Source organism: Cyprinus carpio, chromosome B12, assembly GCF_018340385.1.
Source record: "Cyprinus carpio isolate SPL01 chromosome B12, ASM1834038v1, whole genome shotgun sequence".
Taxonomy (NCBI): domain Eukaryota; kingdom Metazoa; phylum Chordata; class Actinopteri; order Cypriniformes; family Cyprinidae; genus Cyprinus; species Cyprinus carpio.
In genome coordinates this window covers 17,482,641-17,509,116 of record NC_056608.1, presented here as the reverse complement: position 1 = coordinate 17,509,116, position 26,476 = coordinate 17,482,641, and the positions used below count along the sequence as shown (strand labels likewise).

At 35.4% G+C, this 26,476-nt stretch overlaps 3 protein-coding genes across 8 annotated transcripts; all 3 read right to left on the bottom strand.

Moving 5' to 3' along the window:
- Positions 1–218: 218 nt before the first annotated feature.
- On the bottom strand, positions 219–4,464 carry LOC109099846 (leucine-rich repeat-containing protein 59). 2 transcript variants are annotated; one of them, XM_042735802.1, is made up of 8 exons: positions 4,305–4,464; positions 4,014–4,152; positions 3,813–3,872; positions 3,562–3,720; positions 3,114–3,218; positions 2,900–2,972; positions 1,483–1,674; positions 219–798 (listed from the first exon to the last, which is right to left on the bottom strand). In XM_042735802.1, exons 2-8 carry the CDS (start codon positions 4,110–4,112, stop codon positions 542–544), a joined length of 945 nt encoding a protein of 314 aa, XP_042591736.1. In that variant the 5' UTR covers positions 4,113–4,152; positions 4,305–4,464; the 3' UTR covers positions 219–541. The 2 variants fall into 2 exon arrangements, with proteins under 2 accessions (XP_042591736.1, XP_042591737.1); XM_042735803.1 differs by having other exon boundaries at positions 4,014–4,138; positions 4,305–4,439.
- Positions 4,465–5,065: 601 nt separating this feature from the next.
- Positions 5,066–8,950, bottom strand: LOC109099845 (5-hydroxytryptamine receptor 3A-like). The gene is made up of 9 exons (XM_042734846.1): positions 8,823–8,950; positions 8,536–8,696; positions 8,380–8,424; positions 8,093–8,202; positions 7,722–7,891; positions 7,239–7,399; positions 6,478–6,685; positions 6,235–6,372; positions 5,066–6,161 (listed from the first exon to the last, which is right to left on the bottom strand). Exons 1-9 carry the CDS (start codon positions 8,866–8,868, stop codon positions 5,875–5,877), a joined length of 1,326 nt encoding a protein of 441 aa, XP_042590780.1. The 5' UTR covers positions 8,869–8,950; the 3' UTR covers positions 5,066–5,874.
- Positions 8,951–9,805: 855 nt separating this feature from the next.
- On the bottom strand, positions 9,806–25,538 carry LOC109094707 (E3 ubiquitin ligase RNF157-like). Of its 5 annotated transcripts, XM_042735800.1 has the most exons (20): positions 25,035–25,538; positions 23,659–23,777; positions 22,552–22,640; positions 21,642–21,788; positions 21,365–21,482; positions 21,126–21,192; positions 20,986–21,029; positions 20,699–20,746; positions 20,480–20,551; positions 20,112–20,271; positions 19,780–19,892; positions 18,992–19,227; positions 18,670–18,778; positions 17,799–17,907; positions 17,528–17,709; positions 16,143–16,208; positions 16,007–16,055; positions 15,205–15,324; positions 12,623–12,657; positions 12,033–12,165 (listed from the first exon to the last, which is right to left on the bottom strand). In XM_042735800.1, exons 1-19 carry the CDS (start codon positions 25,120–25,122, stop codon positions 12,623–12,625), a joined length of 1,971 nt encoding a protein of 656 aa, XP_042591734.1. In that variant the 5' UTR covers positions 25,123–25,538; the 3' UTR covers positions 12,033–12,165. The 5 variants fall into 5 exon arrangements, 3 of the variants coding, with proteins under 3 accessions (XP_042591733.1, XP_042591735.1, XP_042591734.1); XM_042735799.1 differs by lacking the exon at positions 12,623–12,657 and having other exon boundaries at positions 9,806–12,165; XM_042735801.1 differs by lacking the exons at positions 12,623–12,657; positions 15,205–15,324 and having other exon boundaries at positions 9,806–12,165.
- Between the last annotated feature and the right edge of the window lie 938 nt (positions 25,539–26,476).

Here is a 26,476-nt window from a genome sequence, read left to right as displayed (position 1 = left end):
ACAAAAAAAAATTATAATTGTCTTATGATCACAATGATATCTTTCTTTAAAAAGGAATAGTTTAATTTCCTGGTAAGCTAAAAGAATATAAGCAGTTTTTCCAATTTTACATAAAACTTACCTAAACAGATATAGAGAGCAGTTATTGTAGAAACTTCTATTCTTTAAAATTCAGTTTTGCTACCTATTGTAGCACAGGGACAGCAAACATAAGCTAATCAAAATCGATCAAATCTTTTATTATAAGATGTTGTGAAACAGTATTACGCAAGACTCCAAAGGTCACAAATGTTATCATTCATCAACTGCTCCTTGTAGTCCATTTTCCTTTCCCGATTTGGCAGTTTAAAGACATACAAGCAAGATTTGCATTCACAGACTGGTCCATAGTTCTCACATGGATTATTATTTTTTTTAAAAGATGCAGCAATGGGAAAAACAATTCCATAGGAATTTCTGCAGACAGGTCTGTGACTTGGTCCCAATGCGTCACCTGAGAGGTTCAGATCCGCGGCAGGATGGATCATTATCAGACACAGACTTATGTTCTGAGATCAGACATTTTCTGAAGGACCTGCTGCACAACCTCCAGACCCTGAGCCCACCTCACCGTCTCCTCAAAGTGTGTGTTGAGTGGAACACAGAACGCCTCCTTCCTCAGTTCAGTTAACTGACAAACTGCTATTACGCTTGCTACTCCCACAGTTAGCAGGAGCAGGAGTTTTAGGAGCAGAGAGAAGAACAGGGAGCAGATGGACCGCTTGGCTTTGGGCACAGACTCTGATGCTTTCTTTTTACCTGTAGTGAAGGAAGTGTAGAACTTACACTCAAAACATAGACAAGAAACACGCTGTCCATATAACATGTACTGTACATATATACAGTAACACAATGTATTTAACATATCAACCTGACATACACTACAGTTCAAAAGTTTGGGATCAGTATGATTTCTTAAAAAAAAAGAAATTAGTACTTTTGTTCAAAAAGAATTGATCAAAAGTGACAGTAAAGATATGTTTAATGTTAAAAATAATTTCAAATAAATGCTGATCTTTTTTTAACTTCTATTCATCATAGAATCACCACAAAAAAAAAACCTGTTTTAAACACTGATGATAAATCTTTCTTAAGCACCAAATCATCGTATTAAAATGATCTCTGCAAGTTCACGTGACACTGAACACTGGAGTAATGGTTAAATTCAGCTTTGCCATCACAGAAATAAATTAAGTTTTAAAATATATTAAAATAGAAAACCATTATTTTAAATTGTAATAGTTCACAATATTACTGAATTTCTTAACATCCTTGGTAAGCAAAAAAAAACATCAAAAACATTTAAAAAATCTTAAAATCCAAACTTCTGAACGGAAGTGTAGATCAAAATACTCCAACATTTTTAAACAACATAAAGCAATGTAGAGAGTATGCAGTGTGAGGAAATAATTGAGTCTCAGTTCATGTAAGATAAAATTGTACCTTGATTTTGAGCAGCTCTCTTTTTCTTCTCTTCTTTCTTCTTTTTCTGTTGTTCTTGTGCAGCAAGAGCAGCCATCTGAGCCTGATACTCCTTTCTTTTCCTTTCCTTCTCTTCTGCTTTTTTCTTTTTTTGTACTTCTCTTTCCCTGGCCTCCTTTTCCCTCTGCTTAGCTTCTTTTTTCTTTTCTAGTTCTGTAAGGGATTAAAGGGCACCTATAATGCGTCTTTTTACAAGATGTAATATTGGTCTTGGGTGTCCCCAGAATGTGTCTGTGAAGTTTCAACCCAAAATACCCAACAGATCATTTATTACAACAGCTGGAAAAAGTCATTTTTTTTGGGGGGGTTATCGCTTTAAATGCAAATGAGCTGCATATTCCCGCCCCCCTCTCCAAAAGAGGGCATCATTTATACATCTCTCTGCATTGCATATCTACAGCAATAAACAGCCGGTAGAAGCAACATAACTGAGAGCGAGAGAACTGTGTTTAGTTGTACATATGGGAAGCCAAATGCCATGAAAGTGTAACGAAACAGCGCAATGTTACAAAGCTGATCAGTTAAAAAAGAACTTAAACTATACACACAAAGCAGCTCAGATGTTGGGAGAAAATATAGATTCTTATGTTAATTCTAACATACGTCTTCAGCAGCTCAGATGTTGGGAGAAAATATAGACTCTTATGTTCATTCTTACATGAAAAAACATATCTTCAGCAGCTCAGATGTTGGGAGAAAATATAGACTCTTATGTTCATTCTTACATGCAAACACAGAGCATTGGGATTGCTTGTAAGACATTGTTGACATTACGGCTGCTTGAGCACGGAGAAAATAGAGGACAGTGTACAACCGGTGAGGGTGGAAACTATAGCAATGCAGAGCTGTCAATCAAACCCTAGGCCCTGCCCTATGCAATGTGACATCACACTGCATGAGAATGAATACAGCAGGCCTAGGGAGACTGACTTGGTTTAAAGGGGATTAAAAAATGAGTGGGTGGATTTTTATCATTGTAGGGTGGTTGTGTTCACACACCGCTGACACATATTTATGTCCAAACACCATGTAAAAGTGGATTTTGCATAATGGGTGCCCCTTAAAACATATTCTAAAATCAACACATAATTAATACATGAATACATAAATTGAAAAAAAATCTAAACATTTTGAAAAACAATTAAAATCAAAGAACTGTTATGATGTAGATAGAATGTGGAATTAATATTTCAATACTATACTATGTCTAGGTCACTCGTAAAAAATAAGACAAAAATAGAGCGACATTAAATACAAAAAAAATAAAAAATTTCTAAACTTCATGTTATGCTCAGCTCAATACTCATAATATCATTTGTAATTGAAAAAAATATTAATATGAAAAATTTGGGAAAGTTTTTTTTTGTGGTCTCCCTACCTCTCTCTTTCAACAATCGACGTTCTTGTTCCTTTTCTGCTTCTTCCTGTAGTACCTTCATGTGCTGCAGAACCTGGACAAAGTAATTAATTTTTTAAAGTAATTTGTTAAGTAAGTTCATTTGTGATCCTTTCAAAATTTCACTATGTGATAAATAAGCTTATTTATAAGTTAAAACGTAATCTCTGACACTGCTTCAGACCACTCAACTTACCCTGGATGCGCACTGTTTGCACTGCTTCTCATCCAAGCAATCGCCCGCAGCCTTGGCCAGTGTCGGCTCCAAGGGGTTGTCCTTCAGATCCAGCCATTTAAGACTCTGCAACAAACAAATGCGCTCAATTACCAACTGCTACTAATACTGATAGAGGAGAGGAGAGCATGTGTGGCCAAGTATGATGTCCAATACTCAGAATTTGTGCTCTGTATTTCACCCATCCAAGTGCACACACACACACAGCAGTGGGTAGTGAACAAACACACACACACACTGTGAACACACACCCTTGCTCAAGGGTCTCACCTCAGTCGTGGTATTGAAGGTGGAAGAGAGCACTGGTGATTCACTCCCCCCACCTACAATCCCTGCTGGTACAGAGACTTTTACAGAGAAAATAGCACCTTCTAATATTAAAGAGAATGTTCGCCGATCCTAAACCCACCTTGAGTTGTGAGAAGCCAATGGGAAGCATTTTCAGTTTGTTGTTGTATAAATCCAGGTGCTGGAGGTTACCGAGTTGCCCAATTTCTTCTGGTAAGCAGACGAGCTGGTTCTTGCTCAGGTCAATTTTTATAAGGTGAGTCAAGCTGAAGAATTCAGGCTGGTGAAGTAACAAAAACAGTCCAAAAACATTAAACAAACTACAACTTAGAGCAAATCTGACTGCTTTTTTTATTTACAGTTGTTACTTACAGTCAGAGTTGTTAGATTATTACAGGACAGATCCAAAACCGTTGCCTTTGGAAATGCAGCCTGCACAGAAATCAATGTTTTCAGTTTTCAACGTTTCTCACACTTTGCCTAAGGATAGGCCTAAGTAATACAATTTATACAAATACAAAACCAAGTGCACTCATGATAATTGTACAGTTAATAATGCTAATAATCACTTACCAGCTCCTTGACTGGCACTTCTGTGAGATTACTGAGACTCAAATCAAGCTCATTGCCATCAATTTTGTCTTTAATGTTTTCAACTTTGCCTTTAATCATGTTGACGTGCTGCTCCTCACTGGACACTGAACAGAAATACCTATAAAGCCATCAACGCATTAAAATGAAAGCAAGTTTTGACAGCTAACGCAGTTTAGACAAATTAAGAGAGTTTTCATTGTTAAAGTTAACTTCAAACAGCAGCGTTTTCTGATATTATGCGTAATTATCGTAAGGAATTTAAGCTATTACCTCGTTACAGATGGGGAAATTAGTCCAGACCCAATGCAGAGGAGTAGTTGTATGCAGTGACTTAACTGATTTCGCACCGCAATGGATGAAAATCCACGTCATTGCTCGCGTGTGCCAGGAGGCGCAGCTGACAGCGTGTCTCGTGTCTGGATGCGCGCTCTCTGTGAGCGCCGCCTAGCGTCTGGAGGTCTAGGGCTTTGCTACTTATGAATATTAATTGTAACAAACATTTTTAAAGTTCTGCACATTTTCCTCAAGTAAAATCTAATCGAATAGTAAAAGTAAATATTTGAGTAAACAGCCATCATTTTTAGGCATCTTCAAGAATCGGCTTAAAACACATCTCTTCCATCTTTATTTGACCCTCTAACTTTTGCACTCACTATTCTAATTCTATTTAAAAAAAAAAAAATTCTAACTACCTTTGTAATCTTTTTGTATTCTATCTATTTTCTTTTAATTTATTATACAATTATAAAAAAATACCTCTAACACTAGCTTGCTCTATTCCTTTTCTATTCTATCTGTTTTCTTTTTATTTATTATATTATTTAAAAGCCCTTGCTACGTGCACTGCGTTTAAGCTAACTGAGACTTGTTATAGCACTTATATATCATTGCTCTTTTGTTGTTTTTGATTGCTTCCATTGTCCTCATTTGTACTTTGAAACACACAAGCAATATACTATAAATGTATTATTTTTGAGTAAATGTAAACACTGTGATATCATAATAACTAGCCTATGTATCCACATCCCCTGTGCAGTTTATGAATGCACTCCATTCTAGTATGACGTTAAACATGGTTCCCTGACAGCTCTGTCAGAGAGACTCCATTAGATTTGTCAGTTTTTGTCACAACATACTTCAGTGATTTTGTGTAGCATGCTTTATTTCACAAAATATTAAGCAGTATTGAATTCTGTAAATGACAGACCTATAACTTCAAATCGAAATGGTGAAATTTGACAAAGAAAGTCGGATAGTTTGTATCACTGGATCACATTTTCTTTCTTACATTCAATTTAACAACATTAACTGCGAGTATACATGGACTTTAAACACTTATACTATGTTCTTGCTTCATAAATGCATTATAATAGTAGGCTATGACTTCAATAGTAGGCTATAACACATAGGCTATTAATGTAGATATATGTATTAAACTCCCCGTAAATATTTGTCCGTCAGCCTCTGCTTTTCTGCTATAAAAGAAAAATGTTGTAATTTTTTAGTGTTATTTTATGATTGAGTGGGGCTGTCTTCGACTCTCCTTAAAACTTTTTAAAATACACTCCGCCCCAGATTGATTTAATCATTGCACAAAAAGTTTAACCCAGTCTTTACCTAAATTCGGATTGGGTGGGCAAAACAGACGTTTGGATGGGCTTAGCCTTACAGTAGAGAATGTCTGTAGAAAGGCACCAGAAAATCAATTGAAATAAATGCTGCAGCTCCTTCTACAATGCTTTCAACAGGAAGAAGAAATGTACATAATATTGTTATGTAATGCGATATATGTAATAATGATCCCTTATTTAAGCATTCGTCACAATTTTAGTATTTGAAATTACTCAGCTTTCCACTCTCGAAAGATAAAGACAAGAAAGAGAGAAACTGAGATGAGATAAACCACAAAGAAAACCCTGTTAATACATTTGGCAATTCCTAACCAGTAAATCTGAGCAGTTTTGGCTTTTAAAGTATCAGGATCAAGAGTCTGTCTGATAATCTGAAGCTCTTCTAGGATCAGCTGCAATAGCTGCACGTCATTCGTTTTTTCTTTGCTGTATATTTCCTTCAACATCAGAGTCTCAAAGGGAGCTTCAACTCCATTCCTGTCTCTTTTCCGGTTATCTGAAAGAAAAACCCAGTCCCATGACTAAAAAGTCAGAACCTTATCATTGTAAAACTTGAAAGATGTGTATACCTGTGTCAGAGTTGTGATCTTCAGGTCTCTGAACCCCTTTAGCATCTTGTTCAGAGTTCATATTTATCAAGTATATCACTAAAACTGTCTCCAGAAGACTCAGCAGCATGAAAGAAAAGATGACAATGACATACACAGCTGCACAGAACAGAAGAGGGAGTTTATATGACAAACTAAACGGATCTCTGATATATGAAAGGACATCTCTATATTAAGAAAATTGTCCTTGAACTGAGCCCTTACCTATCAGAGGACATCTGTGAGATTTGGATGGCAGAATGTCATTTAGGATGAGCAGAAGTACAGAGATCCCCAGCAGCACAGTTACTTTGAAGCCCAGTTTTTCCCCTTCATCCGGTATGAAAAAAGAAGCTAAGTCCAAAGTGAGGAAAAACAATATAGGTAGCTGGAAATTGATGAAATGCATCAGGGGCATCCTTCTGACTGAAATCTAAAGAGGAAAGAGGAGAGAGAGAAATCTGTGGCTATAACCTCTGGAATGGAAGAAGAAATATAGTTTTTAAAGGAATAGTCCATCCAAAAATGAAAATTTGCTGAAAATGTACTCACCCTCAGCCTCAGGCCATCAGAGTTGTAGAGTTTGTTTCTACATCAGAATAGATCAGGAGAAATTTCAAATTGCTCACCAATTAGACTTTTTCACTGGATGAAGTGCATGTTATTATGAATTATGGACTCATATTTTGGCCAGAAGCAACGGTTTAAAATTAAAATGCCTTAATGATGGATTTGTTTCTCATAAACATGCAGCTTTTTACTTCACAAGACATTAATTGATAGACTGGATTATTGTACAGTCTTTATCAGCTGTTTAAAGTCTAGTGGCGGCACCCATTCACTGTAGAGGATCAAATGGTGAGCAAGTAATGTAATGCTAAGTTTCTCCAAATCTGTTCCAGGAAAGAAACAGACTCATCTACATCTTGGATGGCCTGAGAGTCAGTCAATTTTCAGCGTATTTTCATTTTTTGGTGAGTTAGTACCGTGTACTTTATCCTGTCGAATGTTTGGTCCTCATAGCTCTCATTCTTGAGTGAGACGGATATGTTCAAGAACTCCCATTCTCCTTGTGTTAATATGCTTTCTCGAGCAACTTGTGTCACCTTTGATGAATTGGAGGCAGGAACCAGCTTTATTTCTTTATCTGATTCACATAAAGGAAAGCAGCTTGGTACAGAGTGACACCGAATGCACACATGGATTTTTCATTGATGGAAAGCAACAACATTATGAATAATTAATTATGATACATTATGAGACAAGCAAGTGACAGATACAAGTTTGAATGCACTAAATCTACAATTAAGTTTATGCTATGTTTAAAAACTGTAAGAGGATGCACAATATGCTGGTACCAATATCAGCCATTAAACATTAAAATAATTATCAGCTTATCATATTGGCCAGATTTTAATAGCATGCATCTTTATATTGAAGGAATATTTACTTTTTAAATGTGCTCTCACCTGAGTAATTAATTGAAGACACTGTGATGTGGCATGTTTGGGTATCAAAAGGAAATTTGTGTACATTCATTGAGCAGGTGCTGACAATCTTATGGTCATCCTCCATCGTCACAGTTCCATTATGAGTAATATACAAATATGGGTTCAGTGGTCCATCTTCCTTTTCTGCACTACCGTGTTGATAAATTACGTTTTTTCCATGCCATGTAAAATGAGTTTTGTGTCAAAGAAAATTGAACAAACAAATTATACATTTTATATTTTCCCACATATTTGTAATTTCTCTCAATTCTTAATTACTCCTCTGCTAATTCCTTTTTTTAATCTTCAGTTAAGATGATTATCTAGATATATCATTTTTATATACTTACGTCTCAAGAACATAAAGATCTGGTTTCCAAAGCATCTGTCTTGGCAAAATCACACTTTTAATGCCACAAAAATCTTTAGGATCCCAAGAGATTCGTTCATTGTTCCAACTCTAATTTAATTCATAAATAAATAAATAAATCCCTTAAGTGGTAAATTATCTTAATTCATAAAATATTTAAAACATTTTAATATCATTATTTTTAATGATTTCTTTTTTTCCAATTATGCAGCATAATTCAGAATAACTTAAATTCTAAAGAAGACTTTTGTGTTGTTTAACACTTACCATGGACATCCAAATAAGAGGTACAAAGGTTTGAGACTTTTCAATCTGCAAAAAAAAAAAAAAAAAAAAAAAGATATATATATATACATATATATATATAAAACAGACACAGAATAATGTTCCACTTGAACATTTGTCAGCTGTTTGCAGTCATACCATAGAAAGGATGCCGTAGAGGTAAATATCAAAATACACTACGGTGGGCCGTCTCCAGTCCAGTGCAGGACGGCAGGTTGTGAATTTTTCATTGTTGCTGGTAAGATTTAAATATTCCAATACATCTTGCTTACTGCACACTTGTTTAGGGAATACTAAATCTGCAAGCAAGGAAATATGTAAATACTGTTTTAGATGTCCAAATTTAGTCATGCAAACAGGCTAGTTAACATTAGAATAACTGATGATTGTCTGTGCATTAAAGAAATAACTGAAGCTTTACTCACCTACAAGAAAAAGTAGACAAATAGCACGGACAGGAAAATAATTCATATCCAACTGTCGGTGAGAAACCTCCTCTGGTTAGCAGATGACTGGCAACTCTCACTGCCTGTGATTATATAACAGTACTAGATGAAAATGGACGGGAAATTAGCAATAATATGGGAGAACATTGTTCCCCTGAGCACCATAAAACATTTTTGTAGGATAATGAAGGCCATTGTTCCTCACAAATGTGATATTCTGCTGTTATTGATTTGTGTTGGTAGAGACAATATTTTTTGGCACTGAATCACGTCAATCTATCTATATCTATCTATCTATCTATCTATCTATCTATCTATCTATCTACCTGTCTAATTGTTCACTGAGAAATTTCAGTTAATTACAAAGAAACAGCAAGGAAATGCAACATTTTGAAGTAGATTAAAATACTATTTTTTTTGTAAAACATATTCCAGTTTTTTCTTTAATTTACAACTTTGAAAAATCATTTTTACAGTGTAGAGAGAAAGTGAAATATTTGCAATAATAATACAACAATAATATATATATATATATATTTTGACAAATTTTAGGTCATCATTTTAATTAATTTAAATTCATCATAACACCATACATACACATATATATTCATGAAAATACAAATTATTACAAATTAAAGTACATTTTCTTTACAGTGGTCTGTCACATTTTTAGTCATGAAAAGACCAATTTTGACAAATTTTAGGTCATCATATGGCCTTCTGTTTTACCACCTGTATAATTATGTTGAATATTAATAAGTAGATTTGATTTTTTTACAAAGCTGACTGGTAGATTATATCAGTTGACGAAATATACAGGCTCTAAGATGACATCCCATAATGTCTATCACAATCATTTTTACAGTAAATATCTGGCAACTACACTTGAACTGTAAATCGGAAAAAGAGAGAATAAAAATTGAGTTAAAAAATAGAGAATAAAATGCTCCAAACAAATCTTGTTTGTAAGAAAAGGTTTATTGTGTTTTTGACATTTTGTCATCTTCATTCTACAAAAGTGAATTGCCGCAACCCATTCCTCGTGTGGGTTTAGTTTAGAGTCACTCCTCCTGGTGCAGAAAGAGGACAGAACAAAAGCAATACAAAACTGGAGAAATCCCTTTGAATTTATGCACGTTACTCCACAGATGTTTCTCTCTGCATGTAAATGTGACATTCTGCTGTAAAACATTCAATGCATGGCTAAGTTTATCTGTATTGCCTGCAGACAACAACATGCTATTATGCTGAGCTGTATTGCTTGTTTTGTGACTCAATACCTGTTGCTTACATAGTGTGTAAGCTCAGTGCGGAAGGGCTAGGCATTTAGTGCAAATGTAAAGGTGGAGGATTTCTATTTTCTGACTGCAACTATACCATGCGCTTACCACATGCACTGCATTATCTGCTGTCAAGGGAAAATCTACTAGTGCATGTGAAAATTATACATTCCCATTTGGAGAAATTTCACACCATTCATATACTACAGTAAACAACACATTGAACAGACTATTACAATGATAACGAGCTAAGCTAACATAAAAAAAAATAAAAATAAACATTTTCCACACAAAGGAAAAGCCTGGTTGGTTCTCAAAGTACAATAGACATTTTAAGAGAGTTATAAGAGACTATTTGATTGTACTGTGAATCCTTTTTTCATTCAGATAGTCCAGACAAGTGCTAATGAATAAAACAAAAATGGCTCAGATGAAAGAATTGTGGGAATAATAGTAAAAGAATAGATAGTTCACCCAAAAACATTCAGTTACTTTCATTTACTCACCTTAATGTCGTTTCAAACTTGCATGGTGTTTTTTCTTTTGTGGAACACAATCAAAGTCCACAATGTCCAATGTCTTTTTGGGAATTTTCATTTTTGGGTCAACTATCCCTTTTAGGGATTGGAAACAGAACCCACAGATCAGTAGAAGATTTTCATTAAGTAACATAACCACTAACGTACCACTGGTAATAACAAAGTGCAAGTTTAAACACTATAAATTCGGTTTGGCAGAACTGTCAAGAAACTGAAAGTTGTTGATTGTTTTTCAAGTTAGTGGCACACTTTCCTTCATTTTCACTGTATGATGACTGCTGGAGCTAAGTAAACACTTTCAGTTAAGGATCCCTATAGGAAAGTGCAACACTTTTCAAAAGGAATGCATAACAAAAATGACTTTTAAAAGGATCCCAAAGTACCTGGCGTAGCGATCCATCTCGGTCCAACAACACATTTCTGAAGAGCTACTTAAGCTTTCAAGACTTGGGTACAAACTGTAGCATATGCTAGATTGTACCTCAGATGAGAAATTAACCAATTTTTTTAAATAACACACAAAAAGCTTGACAGTAGCTTTATGACATTTAACAAACCATCAACAGTAGCGATCTGAGTTAAGACCACAGATGTGGACGTCACAGGCAAGTTTTCCCCAACATTTCCATATCCTATACAAAATGTTTGAAAATGCTTGGTAGTAAGCAGTTCAAGAGGCGTCTCCGTGGCCAGATGTGTAACACAATTTAGGCAGCTCAGTAGCTTTGTGTCTTTGTAACATGCAGGGCTGTACGTAGAGCTCAAAGTGAGCTGCAGCAAACTGACAAGGGCAGAAACGTGAGCAAATATGTGTTATTGCTCTGAAGTTAATATTGTGAAGGACTGATTGTTATGAAAATTCATCTTAGTCTTTTCCATCGTATTCTTTAGAAACATCTATCTTGGGTATTGTGGGCAGATTTCCAATAGTACAAGTACGACATTAGTGAGGAGAATATCAGCAGGATTTTGATTATTAACTTAAAAAGCATAGTCGCACAGCCTTGACATGAGTTTTGACATGAAATGCCGCTTAGATCAGAGGTTGGAGTCTTCATCATGTTCTCGTTTTCCAGTTTTCATCTGGAGAGCTTGCTTGACTCATCCCTTCATTTGTACGCATGGGGGGGTGGAGCGTTGGTGTACAGTAAACGTGGTGCTGAAAGAGCGCTGAAAACATGACATCTATCACAATGGAGAAGAGAAACCACAGTCAATTCTCCCTGGTATGCATTTAGAATTTGATCCATGAGTAATTGGTGTGGGCACGAGTTTGGGTGGAGGTGGCATGAAGAAAGAGGCAGATATTCCTCTCAGGATTGGAGTAGGTCTGTGACTGGGTAGACTGAGGATTTTACACAGCTAGGGGTCCACGATGAGATTTGTTCTTGGGATTTGCCGCCTCATTGGTGATCCCTTGCTCCTCCAGGTTGATGTTGCTTGTGGATGCATGGTGAGTCAAAGGATCCCGTCCATGACGATAGACGTCGAGGTATAACAGACCTAACAGAACAGAAGAATCCACGTGAGAAGACACAAATTAAATAAAGAAGAGAAATGAGAAGGTATGAATTTAAGGTAAAAATGATGGGATTGTGGAAACGTGATTTGAAAAAAACAAAAAAACACCTCACTAAACCTTTTCCCCAAATCTCTTGGAGATCAATGTTTAAATAACATTCTTCAGGAACAGAATGTTTTTGCTTCAAAGTTTGGCTGAAATGTCTGTCATGCAAACCAAGAGACTTTTATCCAATGTTCTCCAAGATTTCTGAAATGTCCCACATTGAATATTCACCATCATGCATCCTAAGTAAATGATGAAAAGGCTCTTTTAACCCTCAGAGGTCAAAAGGCAAATGCATAAAGAATCCCACTGATGTGAACAGTGAATGGCAAAAAGGCTGAAACTTCTTTGTGAATCCATGACCTGTGCATTGCCCTTTGACTTGCTCCGTACCTATTCCTCAATTTGAACAGGACACGAGTCCTCATCTGTCCATTCCACAGACATCCAGGAAGACAGAGAGAAAGAGAGATGGGAAATGACGGAAGGGAGAACAGAGACAGAAAAGAGAGAGAACACAGCACATTTACAGCACATCAAGAGAATCAACCAGCCATCCACAGAAAATGAAAATCGGATTTAGAGAGGGAGGAGAAGCTTGGTTTGTAGAGATAATAAGAGAAGATGATAGGGTCCTTTTGAAGAAAAAAAATGCACTTTCACTGGAAACTTTTATCTTTAAAGGGGTCATATGATGTGATTTCAATTTTTCCTTTCTCTTTGGCGTGTTACAAGCTCTTGGTGCATAAAGAAGATCTGTAAAGTTGCAAAGACTAAAGTCTCAATTCCAAAAAGATATTCTTTATAAAAGGTAATAGTCAACCACACACCCCTAAAACGGCTCATTCTAAGGCGTAATTTTTATTCTGGCGCCATGTTGTGGAGACGCTGTTTCATTGTGAAAGCGAAGCTACTTTGTTTGGCCTTCCAAAAGAGGACACAACTAGAATTCAGTGGTTAAGTTGTATTTACAACACTGTTCCAGAACAGTCCAACAGAAATATTCAGATGTGTGCAGCACATTTTGCGGAAGACAATGACTGTTTCCTCTGAGAGTAGTCTACAATGCCGGTGTCTGTTTCTATGAAGTGGGACAATTCTAACTTTGTAAGAACAGTCTGGCGCTTCTGACACACAGTCTGTAAGTACGTTTACATATGTAACGTTAAAGGATTTGCCACTGATGATTCAAACGCCAGTTTTGAGCAGTGTAGAGTAACTGTTAGAGCTTGTTTGTCGTTTCTACGATCACAAATGCAGACAAGGTTTTATGTTTATGCAGCGCGATAAGTAACGCAACGTGTAAAAAGACAGTATAAGTCATTATAATCAGAAATTATGTCCCCACTGGATACAATAAATGCCTTGTTTGTAATGGATTTTATTGGTTTTGTCTCATTGCGCCGGTGTCCTGACATTTTATCCTCCCCTTCAGGCACACACGGCATCACAGTGTTTAGGAGCGTAACATTTCCGTCACACGCTTGAGGTATTCGGCCAATCACAATGCACTGGATAGCTGGCCAATCACAGCACACCTCGCTTTTCAGAACGATGAGCTTTGTAAAAAACTAGGCATTTCAGAAAGGCAGGGCATAGAGGAGAAACAATAATGTGTTTTTGTATGTATTTGGAAAATAATGTGTTTTTTGAACCACATAAACACATTACATTACACCAAATATTCTTTTTAGCAATGTCATATGACCCCTTTAAAGGCCAGGATGTTCAATTTTGAAGTGCCAATTCAAACAAGTGATTTTCATTTTTCTCCAAAAGCAAGACTTGAATGGGCACATTACTTATTATAGTGACCACAAACAGTATATGGACACTTAAGTAGCACTTAAAAATGTATGAATGTCATTGCATTAAATAAAATAACAAACCACATGGCATACTGACACTTTAATCAGACTGAATAAGCTCTTGACACTTTAATCAGATCTGCACTGTTTACTTCACTGGTTTGCGCTCTATCTGCCATGTGCCTTGTACAGGCGGTAATTTGCGCTACTCTTGATTGCGCTGGTCATTATGGAAATGAGATGTTGGGTCTGTGTTCTTTAATCTGCACCTAGTCAGTAAATCACCCGCAGGATTTTACACTCCCATCTGCGATTTCATGGAACTGTGCTTTAATGCTCAATCTGGCCCTAAATTTACTGAATTTGACCTTTCATTTGCAAAACATAAGATTAATCACAATTATTTTATTCTATAGAATAAATAAATAAATAAATAAATAAATAAGTAAATATTTTCCAGATAACATTTTACACACATTGATAATTTTAAGTACAATAATAGGTCCTTATGCGCAAAATTTTAAAGGGGGATCATTATATCTATGGTCTGTGATATCACTCCTGATCTAATAAAATGAAAGTTTGAAAGTTTTTAGAGTAGCTTATGTGCCCAAATACTTTTCGAGCCAATTGGATTTTCTGGACTGTGTAGTCATCACAATGAATAAAAATATGATGATGATGAATCATATCTTACAGTCTATCATCTGAAAAGCTTCATTTGTGTCCTTCCAGAGAGAATGCTTTCTCTGAATGACAGTAACCAAGAGTTGGAGATTAGCAGAATATGCTGGCAAAAGAGGGAAGATGAGCTGAAAAATGAAGGGATCAACACAGAAATGAAGGGAGACGCAAAGCTACTTTGAGCTGGCAGACACTGAACATGAACTTAGCTATTAGTATGACCCAGAAAGATATGAACAAGTCATACAGGATATAAACTCACACATACACATAAACACACACAAAAGAGGGGGGTTAAAGGGCATGGCCATTGTACCAATTAACACTACACAAAATTATTGCAGGGTCAAAGTAAGGACGTGCATGAGCAGACAGAGCCAATAGTGTTTTAGAGCCATTTGCTGTTATAAATGGGACACCTTGAATCCGCCTCACCCAATCCCTTCCAATCAGAAAGTCCATGTTCGAGAGGTTGCCACTCACCAGCGAATCGGCCGTCAGGAGGCTGCTCATTGTCCAGGCCTGTCATACAGTGGCTGTCAGACTGCCCCTGATTGTTATTGTCAAACTCTGGACAAGGCACCTCGCTCCTCCTGCGCCCACCTGCAAGCGAGGTCAGAGGTCAAACAAGAGCAGCCGAGGCAGGGCAGGGCAGCCGAGTGGAGTACAGCAGTGAGGGGTCAGAGCAATGGGGCGCAGGATGCTACTCGGCAGCCATTTAGTGATGACTGCGGTTGATGGATGCATACATACTCATGTGAGAGCGAGCTGATGCGAGGTGCGTGCACAAGAACACAACCGACAGACACTAGGGCAATCATTTCTTCACATTAGTAAGCATACAACACGTTAAATAAGAAACAGATGACAAATATCTATGCAAAATGGCAGTTGGTTACAATACAAAGAAAACAAAAGCAAAACCTTAATTAGTTGCCCTCAATTAGTATATTTAGCATTAATACAGATACACACCTGTTATAATAAATAACAGGTAGAAACCTGGATACTCATTACAATTCAGATGCCAAATGTGCTTGTATGTGGGCTGATTAAATGAAACATGAAAATCGAAATATATTCGCCTCAAATGAGTCATGTGATATTTATATTTGTAGTGAGCGACCTTTGGCCCACCTGCAAACACAAGTTATTCATCAAGCAGGTGTGTAGGCAGATTTAGAAGCTCTTGTAGATGAAGTACCACCTACATTGCAGTGGTTTTCTCCTTAATCTAGTGTACAGTGTCGTGATAAGTACAGCCAATTGCTGAGGTCACAATTACCATGTTCTTTGGTGGGAGATGCACAATCTTCCTCAGTCACATCATTTCCCTAAGAAGGAAAACACAAATCTGAGTTAATAATAAGTAATAAAATAAATTGCTGGTTTAAGATGCTTGGCTGTTTGAATGTTTTAACCTCTGAATCCTGTTCTTCAAGAATGCCAGCCACAAAGTTATGCCCTTTTGCCTCGTTGGGGATTTCCTGCGGACACATGTAAATATGTTCTCTGTAAGACACAATATATGATTTTTTAGGAATAGTTCTTGGCATAAACTTGCTAATATTTGTGCATTGGTGATAGTTATAGCATATAGCAAGTTTTGGTTACAGTGTTCTGATAACTTTTGACCAATGAACTTCCCGATTACTTTTATATATTTTTTTTTTTAAGATTGCATTTACAAAGAGTATTTTCTTAGCCAATGAAACAGGCAAGGCAAATTTATTCATATAGCAAATTTTGTATAAAATGTTTTACATAAAAGGGATTTATTTTTAAATAATCATAAAATAAGTGAAAATAAATATACTAAAAATGTATTCCAAGTATACTACAAATACATTATTTATGTACTTAATACAAACACCCTGCAATTGTACTTTTAGTATACTAACTTAAAGTCTGCTACATTGGAACAACTAATTTTGTACTTAATGCACTTTAATTGTGCGGATGTAATGAAGTCCAACTAATAATATACTTAAGTACATTTGATAGTGCTAAATTGGAACTATTGCAATTATACTTTAGGTACATTTTAAATATATCAAGCTTTTAAAGATTGATATTATTTAAAGATCCTACAATCCTCATCAATAGTGACATTAAAACACATTGCAGGCTTAATATTAAGAAATGTGCATTGTGTACAAGTAGTACTCCAAATAAAAATGTATTATAATTTTTTAAATATATAAAAAATTATATATATATATATATATATATATATATATATATATATATATATATATATTTATATATTTTTTTAAATTGATATTATTTAAAGATCATACAATCCTCATTAATAGTGACATTAAAACACATTGCAGGCTTAATATTAAGAAATGTGCATTGTGTACAAATAGCACTCCAAATAAAAATTTATTATAATTTTTTTAAATATATATATTTTTTAAAAATCTCAGTCTCAGTGTCATGTCAGTAAATATGTTAATAGATTTGAACTATACTTAGTATGAAATAACTGAATTTTAAATATATTACTTTTTTATTACAGAATATGCATCAGAAATAGTTTAAAGTTCAGCATAACTGTTATGTCTTTATTGTGGATTTTTCTTTTTCCAATTGTGAGTGCAACACTCACTCTAAAAACATAAATGTAACTTTATTTCTTTAAAAGTTTTTTTTCTTTAAAAAAACAAATATTAACCACTACCAACACTGTTTAATTTATTAGGTGCTAAAAACTATAATATCAGCATGAACTAAAGCACCTGAATATAAAAACAACAAAAGTAACAAACTGTTCTGCTTCTAGGCCTTCTAACTGTCTTACCTCACCCTCATGTTGGGAAGGCGCTCGGCTCTCCGCTGGGGTCTCAGTGGCCTCATCTCCCTCGGCACCAGCCATGTAGGATCCGGACATTGAAGAGAGTGTGTCGGTGCTAATCTGAGAGTGCTGGCTATGAGAGGACGCCATTGACATCACAGACTGGGCCAGGCTGCTGCTTACTGGATCTGAACAGGACAGGAAGTGAACAGGAAGGCAAACAAATGTAAATGAGCTCTGGTGTGTGTTTCAGTGAGATTTAGCTGTAATGCTGTACCCTCTGGGGAGGTGATTGTGGAGGACAGAGGGGTCCCGTTGCAGGAGGACTGATCTATGGCCCCTGAGGATGACAGGGTGATGTTGTCACTTTCAGGAGTCACTCCAGACTGCAGTAAAATACACAATACAACAATGATGATTAGATTGATGTTTATTATCTATCATCATCACTAGTGGACACTGTATTATAAATACATGAAAGTACATATTATTTCTAAAATTTAGAGTATTCTATAGTCTCTCATATCATACTGGTTCATATATTTATTTGAAATTAACATTCAAATGTCTAGTTTTAGTAAGATTTTCTTTTTTGGAAGAAATTAATACTTTCATTTAGCAAGAATAAATTAAATTGATCAAAAGTGACATTAAAGACGATTACTTTTTTCAAAATATCTATTTAAAATAAACATTTTGGATTAATTAAATTGATCAAATGTGACAGGAAAGACTTCTACTTCTTTCACATAAATGCTGTTGTTTTAAACTTTCTGCTCATCAAGGAATCTTAAAAAATGTATCATGATCTCCACAAAAATATTAAGCAGCACAGTTTTTTTTAACATTTATAATAATAAGACATTTTCTTAAGCACCAAATCAGCACATTAGAATGATTTCTGGAAGATCATGTGACACTGAAGACTGGAGTTATGGCTGGTGAAAATTCATCTTTGCCATCACAGGAAGAAATTACAGTTTAACATGTATTAAAATATATATATATTTGTATTTTGTATTGTTTTATTGTATTTTTGGTCAAATAAATGCAGTTTTTAAACAACATTCAAAAACTCTTACTGACCCCAAAATTATGCATAAAATAATATGTACACAAAAAATATACAAATACTATAATCCCTGCACCTCTTGCTGTTCTGCATGCAGTTTTCTCCTGCACGTTTGCACTTCAGACTCACTGCATGACTTCTCATCCTCCTCTTCAGGCAGCACTGAAGAATTCTGGGAGAGGGATCTAGAGAGTTCCCAGAATACATGATTAGCAACGACTCATTTATCTGCCTGCTTCCTAAGCCCATAATTTAACCTTCAAGAAAAGCTGTTAAGTGACAGGAAAGTGTTTTAGTAACACCCAGCAAATATTCTGTAGACATTTAACAACAGGTTTTTTTTTTACAGTAATTCTGAAATACTACACCATTCAATCCTTCAGTTAGGGTTCACTCACTTAGAACCACTCTTCTTGTGTTTCACATTCTGGCTGGAATTGACAGAGTGTTCTAGCGGAGAGAGGGAGAGCGCAGGCGTGTGGTGGCTATCACTGCCATATGTGGGCACAGATCCAGAAACATGGCCCCTGGTGAGGCCCTGAAGTGGAGGAGCAGATGGCGATGGGTTCAGGGGCCCATTCAAGGCCTCCAACAGGGACACAGCTTCATAGCCTGGTGGGATGTGCTCTGATGCCTGTTGTAAACATACATGTGGCTGTGAACAACAGTACAGTACAACTTTTTGTATAAACAGATGGTGCATTCAGATGATTTGTGTGTTTTTGCATTAAACTGTGCACCTAACTTTTATCAGAGAGTGTTTGACAACTTAAACCATTAAACCTAATGCATCGTGTTTAATATGCAAAGGCCTCTACATTATCAACATGAACAAAGCTTTGCTGAAACAACTGTTGTACACTTACTGAACTGAAGCAACTTAAGTTTAGTATTAAAAAAAAAAAACATGTTAAAATATGAATATCAGATATGATACACCAGGCTTTTGAGGAACGCTTATTTGTATATCATCATTGCATTGCATTGCATAATGATTTCCCCCCACAATAAAAACTACAGAGCCAACCAAACTCAGAAAAGTATTTATATTAAACCCCTAATCAGCTATTTTCTTTTTAGACATTGACATTTAGGTCTCAGTAAAGCTAGATCAACTATATAAATGTATTTATTTAGCTTTAAATATATTTGTTCTGTATAAGGCTCTATATGAACATTTTGTTACCGAGTGCTCCTCTGAATCTGATGTGTGTGAGGTGATGACAGGGTTGAATCCAGTAGGTGTGAGTGGGCTCAGTTTTTTCCTCATCGCTCGAATTTGAAGAAGGGCACGAAATGCTATAGGAATTAAAAGGAGAAATTTTAAATGAGTCAAATATTTTATCTGAAACAATATAAAAAAAGAGCATCAACTAGTGTCAGTATGTCCAATGTTTTATTTAATGAAATACCCGCCATAACATTTATGTATGAGACACATAAATCTACTTTCATAAATATAATAATCTCAATAATAGAGTCCTGTTGAATGAGTTCAGTACAGGGGTTGGTGCTTACGCAGTCGACAGATGGGGCAACAGTTGGCCTGGTAACGCAGTGTGTCTGCGCAGGCGTTGCACAGGCACAGGTGTCTGCAGGGCAGGATAAGTGTGTCCCGCACGTCTGACAAACACACCACACATTCAGCACTGTTGTCACTAATCTCATCTTCTGCCACCTGTAAAAAAGAATGTGTCATTTTTCATATATTGATACTAATTAATGAATGAAAGCTTAGAAGTTACAGATGTTGTCCTTCTGAGCTGATATGGAGAGACTAGTAACAACTATATCACAGTGAAGTGAAGTTTATTATATATTAATCATTTTGCTAATTTAAATCAGTCTACTGTCTTTGAATCTGATTCAGTCTGATGATGATTTACCTTTGATTCTTGACTGTTGTATTTGTTCTCTATACCGTAGATCTCCTGCAGCAGGTAACTAACACCATCCACCTAAGATAAAATCACGATAAGATTAAGAGGTTTATTGAAAATGTGACACTTAGAAAAATCTAAGATTTTTATAATACAAAAATCATTTAATATGAGTTGACCTTCTTGTAAACTATAAGATTACAGAAATAGTAAGAGGGCCCTTACCACTTGTTTCTGCTTCAGAGGTTTTACACAGTAACTTCCATCCATATGCTAGGAGAAAAAGACAGCGACATTATATAATCACTAATCGTCACAGTGAATTTATTTTTGTTAGATAAATTTATCTGGTTTTAAATATGCCAATAATATTATTTAATATGACTGAATCTGATTATATAAGTTTACACCAAAGTGTTAGATCAGGTAGAAACAGTACAACCTCATTTATCTGTATACTAATTTAAACAAAACATGTATTTTTTTTTTTTTTTTACACAAAAAAAGCATACCTTCTCAAAGGTTGCAAGAAGAACATGAGAGTGTCCCAAGTGTTCTGCACAACAAAAACATGGACAAATATATTTAGATTTATTTCCAGATATATATTTCTACATATATATTATAAAATATCTAATTACATAAAACTCACCATCTCCTTCATCCACTACTGCTTGTACAACCATGGGGTAGATGTCTTTATCCATGTCAAACGAAAGCTGTGTTACAAAAAAACACATTACCAGGTTTACCCAAAGTGCTCTAAGGACATATGCATTATAAATTGCTTAATAATTTCATTAATGAGACAGATTAATTCAGTCTGACCTATTTTAACCTCTCTCTAAAAATGGCAAAAACACAAAAGGTCACCACTAGCACATGTGTTACCTCCTCGTCTGCCCACTCTGATAAGTTGATGTAATGAGAGGGCAGACAGAACTGTTGGCAGACGCCGCGTTTGAAATGCACTGTCTCTGACTGCAGAGAGCTGTCCTGCGGCAAGTATCTGTCAACAACACACAATGAACAGAGCAATATAACCCAAGCTTTGATGTCATTTCCCAACTTGCTGCTCTCTGATCAACCGGTAAAAGCTTAGTTTGAAGTGTGTTATTAATAAATAAAGAAAAGGGAATACTCAAAGTGTGTGTAATCCACAACTTACATTGGCACACCATTGTGAAACTCTTCAATGGCTTGATAGTATATAGTGATGGTAACTTGTGTATCAGCATCAAAGGTGAACTCGATATTATAGCAGCTGTGGCTTTTCCCAACTTCCTGTCCAGGAAGCTTCATGTCTTCATTGCATCTGCAGACAAAATTACAAACTTTACTAAGATTTCAGCAAAAAATATCAATGCACAGAAAGATAAATAATATATTTAATAAATGCGTCATCTAAAAGAGTATAAAAACACACATATATATATAGATGCACCTGTGTATACAGGTGCATCGTTATATATTCATTACATGTAAAGTAAAACATTTCAAAAGTTTATTTATTATTATTATTATTATTTTTTTTTGATGATTATTTTTGTTCTCTTGAAAGTCAAAAATCCAATATCTCAAAAAAGTTTCACTTTTTGAAATGTTACAAAAAAATAATTAAACAATATTCTAATATATATATATATATATATATATATATATATATATATATATATATATATATATATATATATATATATATTAAATATAATACTTTTGTGGCCCATGCCTTTTAGCTTTTAAGCTATGTAAATGCTACTACACAGCTAAAAAACTGAAAAATTAACCTTTAGTTGAAATATATGCATTTAAATTTTTTCTCACATGGAAAAACTTATGGCTCATCTTGCCCTACACAGATTTCCATCTAATCAGATGCTCTATAAAATAAGATACAAAATACAAGTAACAACTAAATGTAACTAAAGCCTGCTAGCTATTTAAAAAAGAGACAACCTCTTCAACATGTCCCACCCACATGTGCTGTTTTATCAAATATGTCCAAACAGGAACTCATCACATGATTTCTTTAAGAGCTCTGTCAGGTACAGTAAAGATATAAGCCATGAAAATCTCACCGGACAAGTCGCAGAGTGTCTTTACGGATGTTGATGAGACTGCGGAGGGTCTTGACCGGCTCATGTGGAGGGGGAGCATTGTACGGGAACTACAAATAACAAGAATCAAGAGTGAGGGTAAAGTTACTGATTATAATAATATTTGAGAAGCACTTTGTTCTGTTTTATCAGCTCACATATCTGATACCCACATATGATCTCTTACAAAACTGAAAAATAATAAGGAAGTTGATGTACACTGATCTCCTAACAAGCTGTTCTGCTGATTCATGCATGTGTGTGTGTGTGTGTGTGTTTGCCCTGGAAAAATGCAATGCACAGGCATACCCACTTGCCAGAGGGGCATCGAGAGTGTGTTTGCGTGTGGGTCAACACTGGGTGAGCCCGTCACCTCCCCTTCCCCCCTCCCCGGAGTTCAGACTGAATGTGGCTCTCTGTATTACTTGCGGTAAGCCACCGCTCAAATCCACAGCATCACTAGGCTGTCTGTTTAGAGACGGGCCTAGCAGCTAATGCATACAGTGTAAATAAAAGACCCACCGCATACAGAAATACACGTATGATTTCATAAAAGCACACAAACTCTGCACACATACATATCAGGATAAAAATCTGGATAAAGCAAAGCAGTGTATAACAACAGCTAAACAATTACATGTATAATCCTGTGAATTATAAAAGCTTCCACCAACATATAGTAATTTACATTAAACTAACCTAAATATTCAGTTAAAGTAACAAGCAGATTCATAAAGTCATATCTATTATAAATCATATTCAAATGTAATGATTTATATGTATATTATAAATGTATGAAACTGAATTAATTATTCTCCCTATTCTAATGAAGATATTTATCTAAAATGTCTTTAAATATCTTAACAATATAAAATCTTATAAAATAACACCAATTACATATAATATAAAATACAAATCATTATGAGAATCACCAAATTTTAAAATATCTGTGTTTAATATGTATTTGAATAAAATGATCTTTTCTGGAAATTTGACCATACAAGGTAAAATCAGTTGTTTCATGACCTTCTATAAACATCAGCCAAAATTGCTGCATCTATGTTATCAGGAAACGAAATGCAATCTTACCACTAGTGGTCTGTTGCCAAGGAAGTTGAGGTCAGTATTTTCACCAAAGAGGTAGCCTTCAGGATGAGCTGAATCAAACTTCTCTCCTCCCATAATGAAATGGCTAGCAAAATAACTCCCTGAATGACAATGAACAGATCAAATGTTATAGACATCGAACCATTCAAAATGAACTGTTTTTAAGTAAAAAAAAAAAAAAAATTCTATATATATATTATTTCATTAGTTCAACTGGCTACATTGTATTACACCAACACCAAGTCATTTTATTATCAGATCAGGCAGAAATAGGCTAGTTCTTTTATGTAAAAGATACATATTGTATTTTTTAGCAACAGGCTGACTATTAAATGGTGTATGAAATATCTAGATGCAAAAACCTCCATTCCTCCAAAGTGATGTTTGGGCACAAGACAAGTAAAAGGTTTCAAAATTAAAATGAAGAAAGATATAGCAGACTGGAGAACAAATAGACTAAAGAAAGACAAGCTCAAGGGCAGACAGAGGATAGCAACTGCCATGGGAAGACAAGGGTAGACAGATGAACAAGCTTGAAACTGGAGCAGGAGGCAGCAAGAATCAGGCACAAGTCCCAAGCTGCACATATAGAGTATCTGGTGACTTGTGGTTAACACACTGACATCTTCTCATCTAAATGTCTTCTCAAAACATCATTCTAAAACTAACATGATGAGTGCTGCATTTTCTAAACATACAGTTAGATACTGTTATATAAAAATTAACATAGCATATTAATATATTAATCTAGCATAATCCATGTAAACCACACAGTCACAATAAATCCCATTAACATACAGTGGACAGTCTTATTTCAGATCAGTTTAACCCTGAGTGCAAAATCATCAAAGACATTTCGGTAGACTGTAGACACAGCACCACTGGAATGATGAGCCCTATATCAATATAAAGACAAGCATCTATGGGCCTACTCTGCCTTTAGAGACAGATTTGCTGACCAAGAAACAGTGGGTGGTGGCTCAGGCCCTCTGGAGTTCAAATGAACAGAAGGACCCTCTCATTTCAATTACAAGAAGAAGCAAGACAAATATTTAACTAAATTGTAAATGCCAATTTTTACACAATATTCCCCCCAAATTATAAAGAGTATACAGTCTGAACAAGTGTGTGTTTATCTAGGCCAGTTAATTTCTTTAGATAGACTTTTGTTAATATAATATAATACAATATAAAAGGAACAAGAACAATAATTTATTATAATAAAAATACAATATAATATAATATAAAAGGAACAAGAACAATATAATATAATATAATATAATATAATATAATATAATATAATATAATATAATATAATATAATATAATATAATATAATATAATATACAATTTTCTTACCGGATTTGGGTGGGTATCTGTAAACAGAACTGGATGGTATATCGATCTCCTCCACTCCTGCATTCTGTCGGCTTGTCAAAGCTCCCATTTCCAATAGCTAAAAACTGAAATAACACTGAATGATTGCAATCCTATTGCTGCTGCGACTTCTTAAGTCCGAACATCTCCTTCTTCACGCAAAAGCCCGTTTTTTGCTCTTCGCTTTTATATTTTTGGCCATGCACAGGATTAGTTGGTGCTCTTAATGCCCTGTAAGCTCCGAACAGAGTCCCTCGTTGTTTTGTCTGCAGACACAAGCTGCTCTTTGCGTCCTGCAGACTGTAGCCCTGTTATAAGGCTGTCCCTGCTTCCGTGGTCGGCATCCTTGGCTAAGGTGCAAAGCGGAGTGAGGTGCTCTCTATATGACACAGTTTCTCTGTATGTTTATCATCATCATATCTGTATCATCTGTTCTCCGAGGGCTTGAGCGATGGGATGCAGAAACAGAATAAGAGGGTAGTAGAGCAGCAGTGGACTTAAACCATGGTGGGCGGGGCTTAGAGGCCCGGATGTTACCTCTTATTAATATATAATTATATGCATATATAACGTCAGTAGAAATGCTCTTTCACAGGAACCTATAGCCAGTGTTGGAAAAGTTACTTTGGAAATATAATGTGTTACAGATTACAAGTTACCCTATCTTAATAAGTAGTGTAACAATTTCTATTACTTTATTAAAGTAATGTGGTAAAACTTATTACATTTGATTACTTTGTGATTGCTTCTCTATATTTGTAATGTTTTCAACTTTTAATCATTTTCAAACATGTAAACCAGGCAGGGTTAACCTTACAGTAGTACTCAACACTGATCATTTTTACAGTCATTTTCGAAATCCTTCATCGCTTGAATTAAGATTATAATAATTTAATTTTAAAGCACCACCACCACAAAATCAGACTTCATTTGAGATCATTCTGATGTTAAATACATATTTAAAACAGATTTAAATAAAAAGAAATAGTGTAGAAGCTACGATACTGTTTTTGAAATCAAATCTTTGCACAGTTATCACAGGAAACACTGGCATCTAACAATGGCTTGGGAAAAAAAAAACAATTCATCTTAGAAAATAAAGCATAGGCCTACATATACCCAAATAGGAAATAAAACAATTCATCAAATAAGCATATGTCCTATTCTGTGTTCTAAACTGCTGAAACAGTGGTGTCTCATATTTTAGAGCAGTCAATGCAATTTATGCAAATTTTCTGTCTACAGACGGCTGCGACAGTAGCATATGCACGTGTTACCTGTTACTTTACTCTGCGCTGTTAAGGATAGACCAATCACAGTCGTTTGCGAGTAGAATATAAGGATTATTAAAAAGCGTTTTACAGAGATGGGTTTGACGGATTTGAATTTATATGTCATATATCAATCCTTGTGATCAATACATT

What these genes read in the sequence shown, in the direction of transcription:
- LOC109099846 (XM_042735802.1), bottom strand. Translation starts at nt 4,112, where the DNA reads ATGATTAAAGGCAAAGTTGAAAACATTAAAGACAAAATTGATGGCAAT. An exon ending in AAGTGCCAGTCAAGGAGCTG is followed by an intron (nt 3,873 to 4,013) that starts GTAAGTGATTAT and finishes ATTTCTGTGCAG; the next exon opens with GCTGCATTTCCAAAGGCAAC. An exon ending in TTGGCTTCTCACAACTCAAG is followed by an intron (nt 3,219 to 3,561) that starts GTGGGTTTAGGA and finishes TGTTTGTTGCAG; the next exon opens with AGTCTTAAATGGCTGGATCT.
- LOC109099845 (XM_042734846.1), bottom strand. Translation starts at nt 8,868, where the DNA reads ATGAATTATTTTCCTGTCCGTGCTATTTGTCTACTTTTTCTTGTAG. An exon ending in TCTACGGCATCCTTTCTATG is followed by an intron (nt 8,425 to 8,535) that starts GTATGACTGCAA and finishes TTTTTTTTGCAG; the next exon opens with ATTGAAAAGTCTCAAACCTT. An exon ending in GATCTTTATGTTCTTGAGAC is followed by an intron (nt 7,892 to 8,092) that starts GTAAGTATATAA and finishes TCAACACGGTAG; the next exon opens with TGCAGAAAAGGAAGATGGAC.
- LOC109094707 (XM_042735799.1), bottom strand. Translation starts at nt 25,122, where the DNA reads ATGGGAGCTTTGACAAGCCGACAGAATGCAGGAGTGGAGGAGATCGAT. An exon ending in CTCTGAAGCAGAAACAAGTG is followed by an intron (nt 20,552 to 20,698) that starts GTAAGGGCCCTC and finishes ATTTTATCTTAG; the next exon opens with GTGGATGGTGTTAGTTACCT. An exon ending in TGCATGCAGAACAGCAAGAG is followed by an intron (nt 17,908 to 18,669) that starts GTGCAGGGATTA and finishes ATTTTACTGCAG; the next exon opens with TCTGGAGTGACTCCTGAAAG.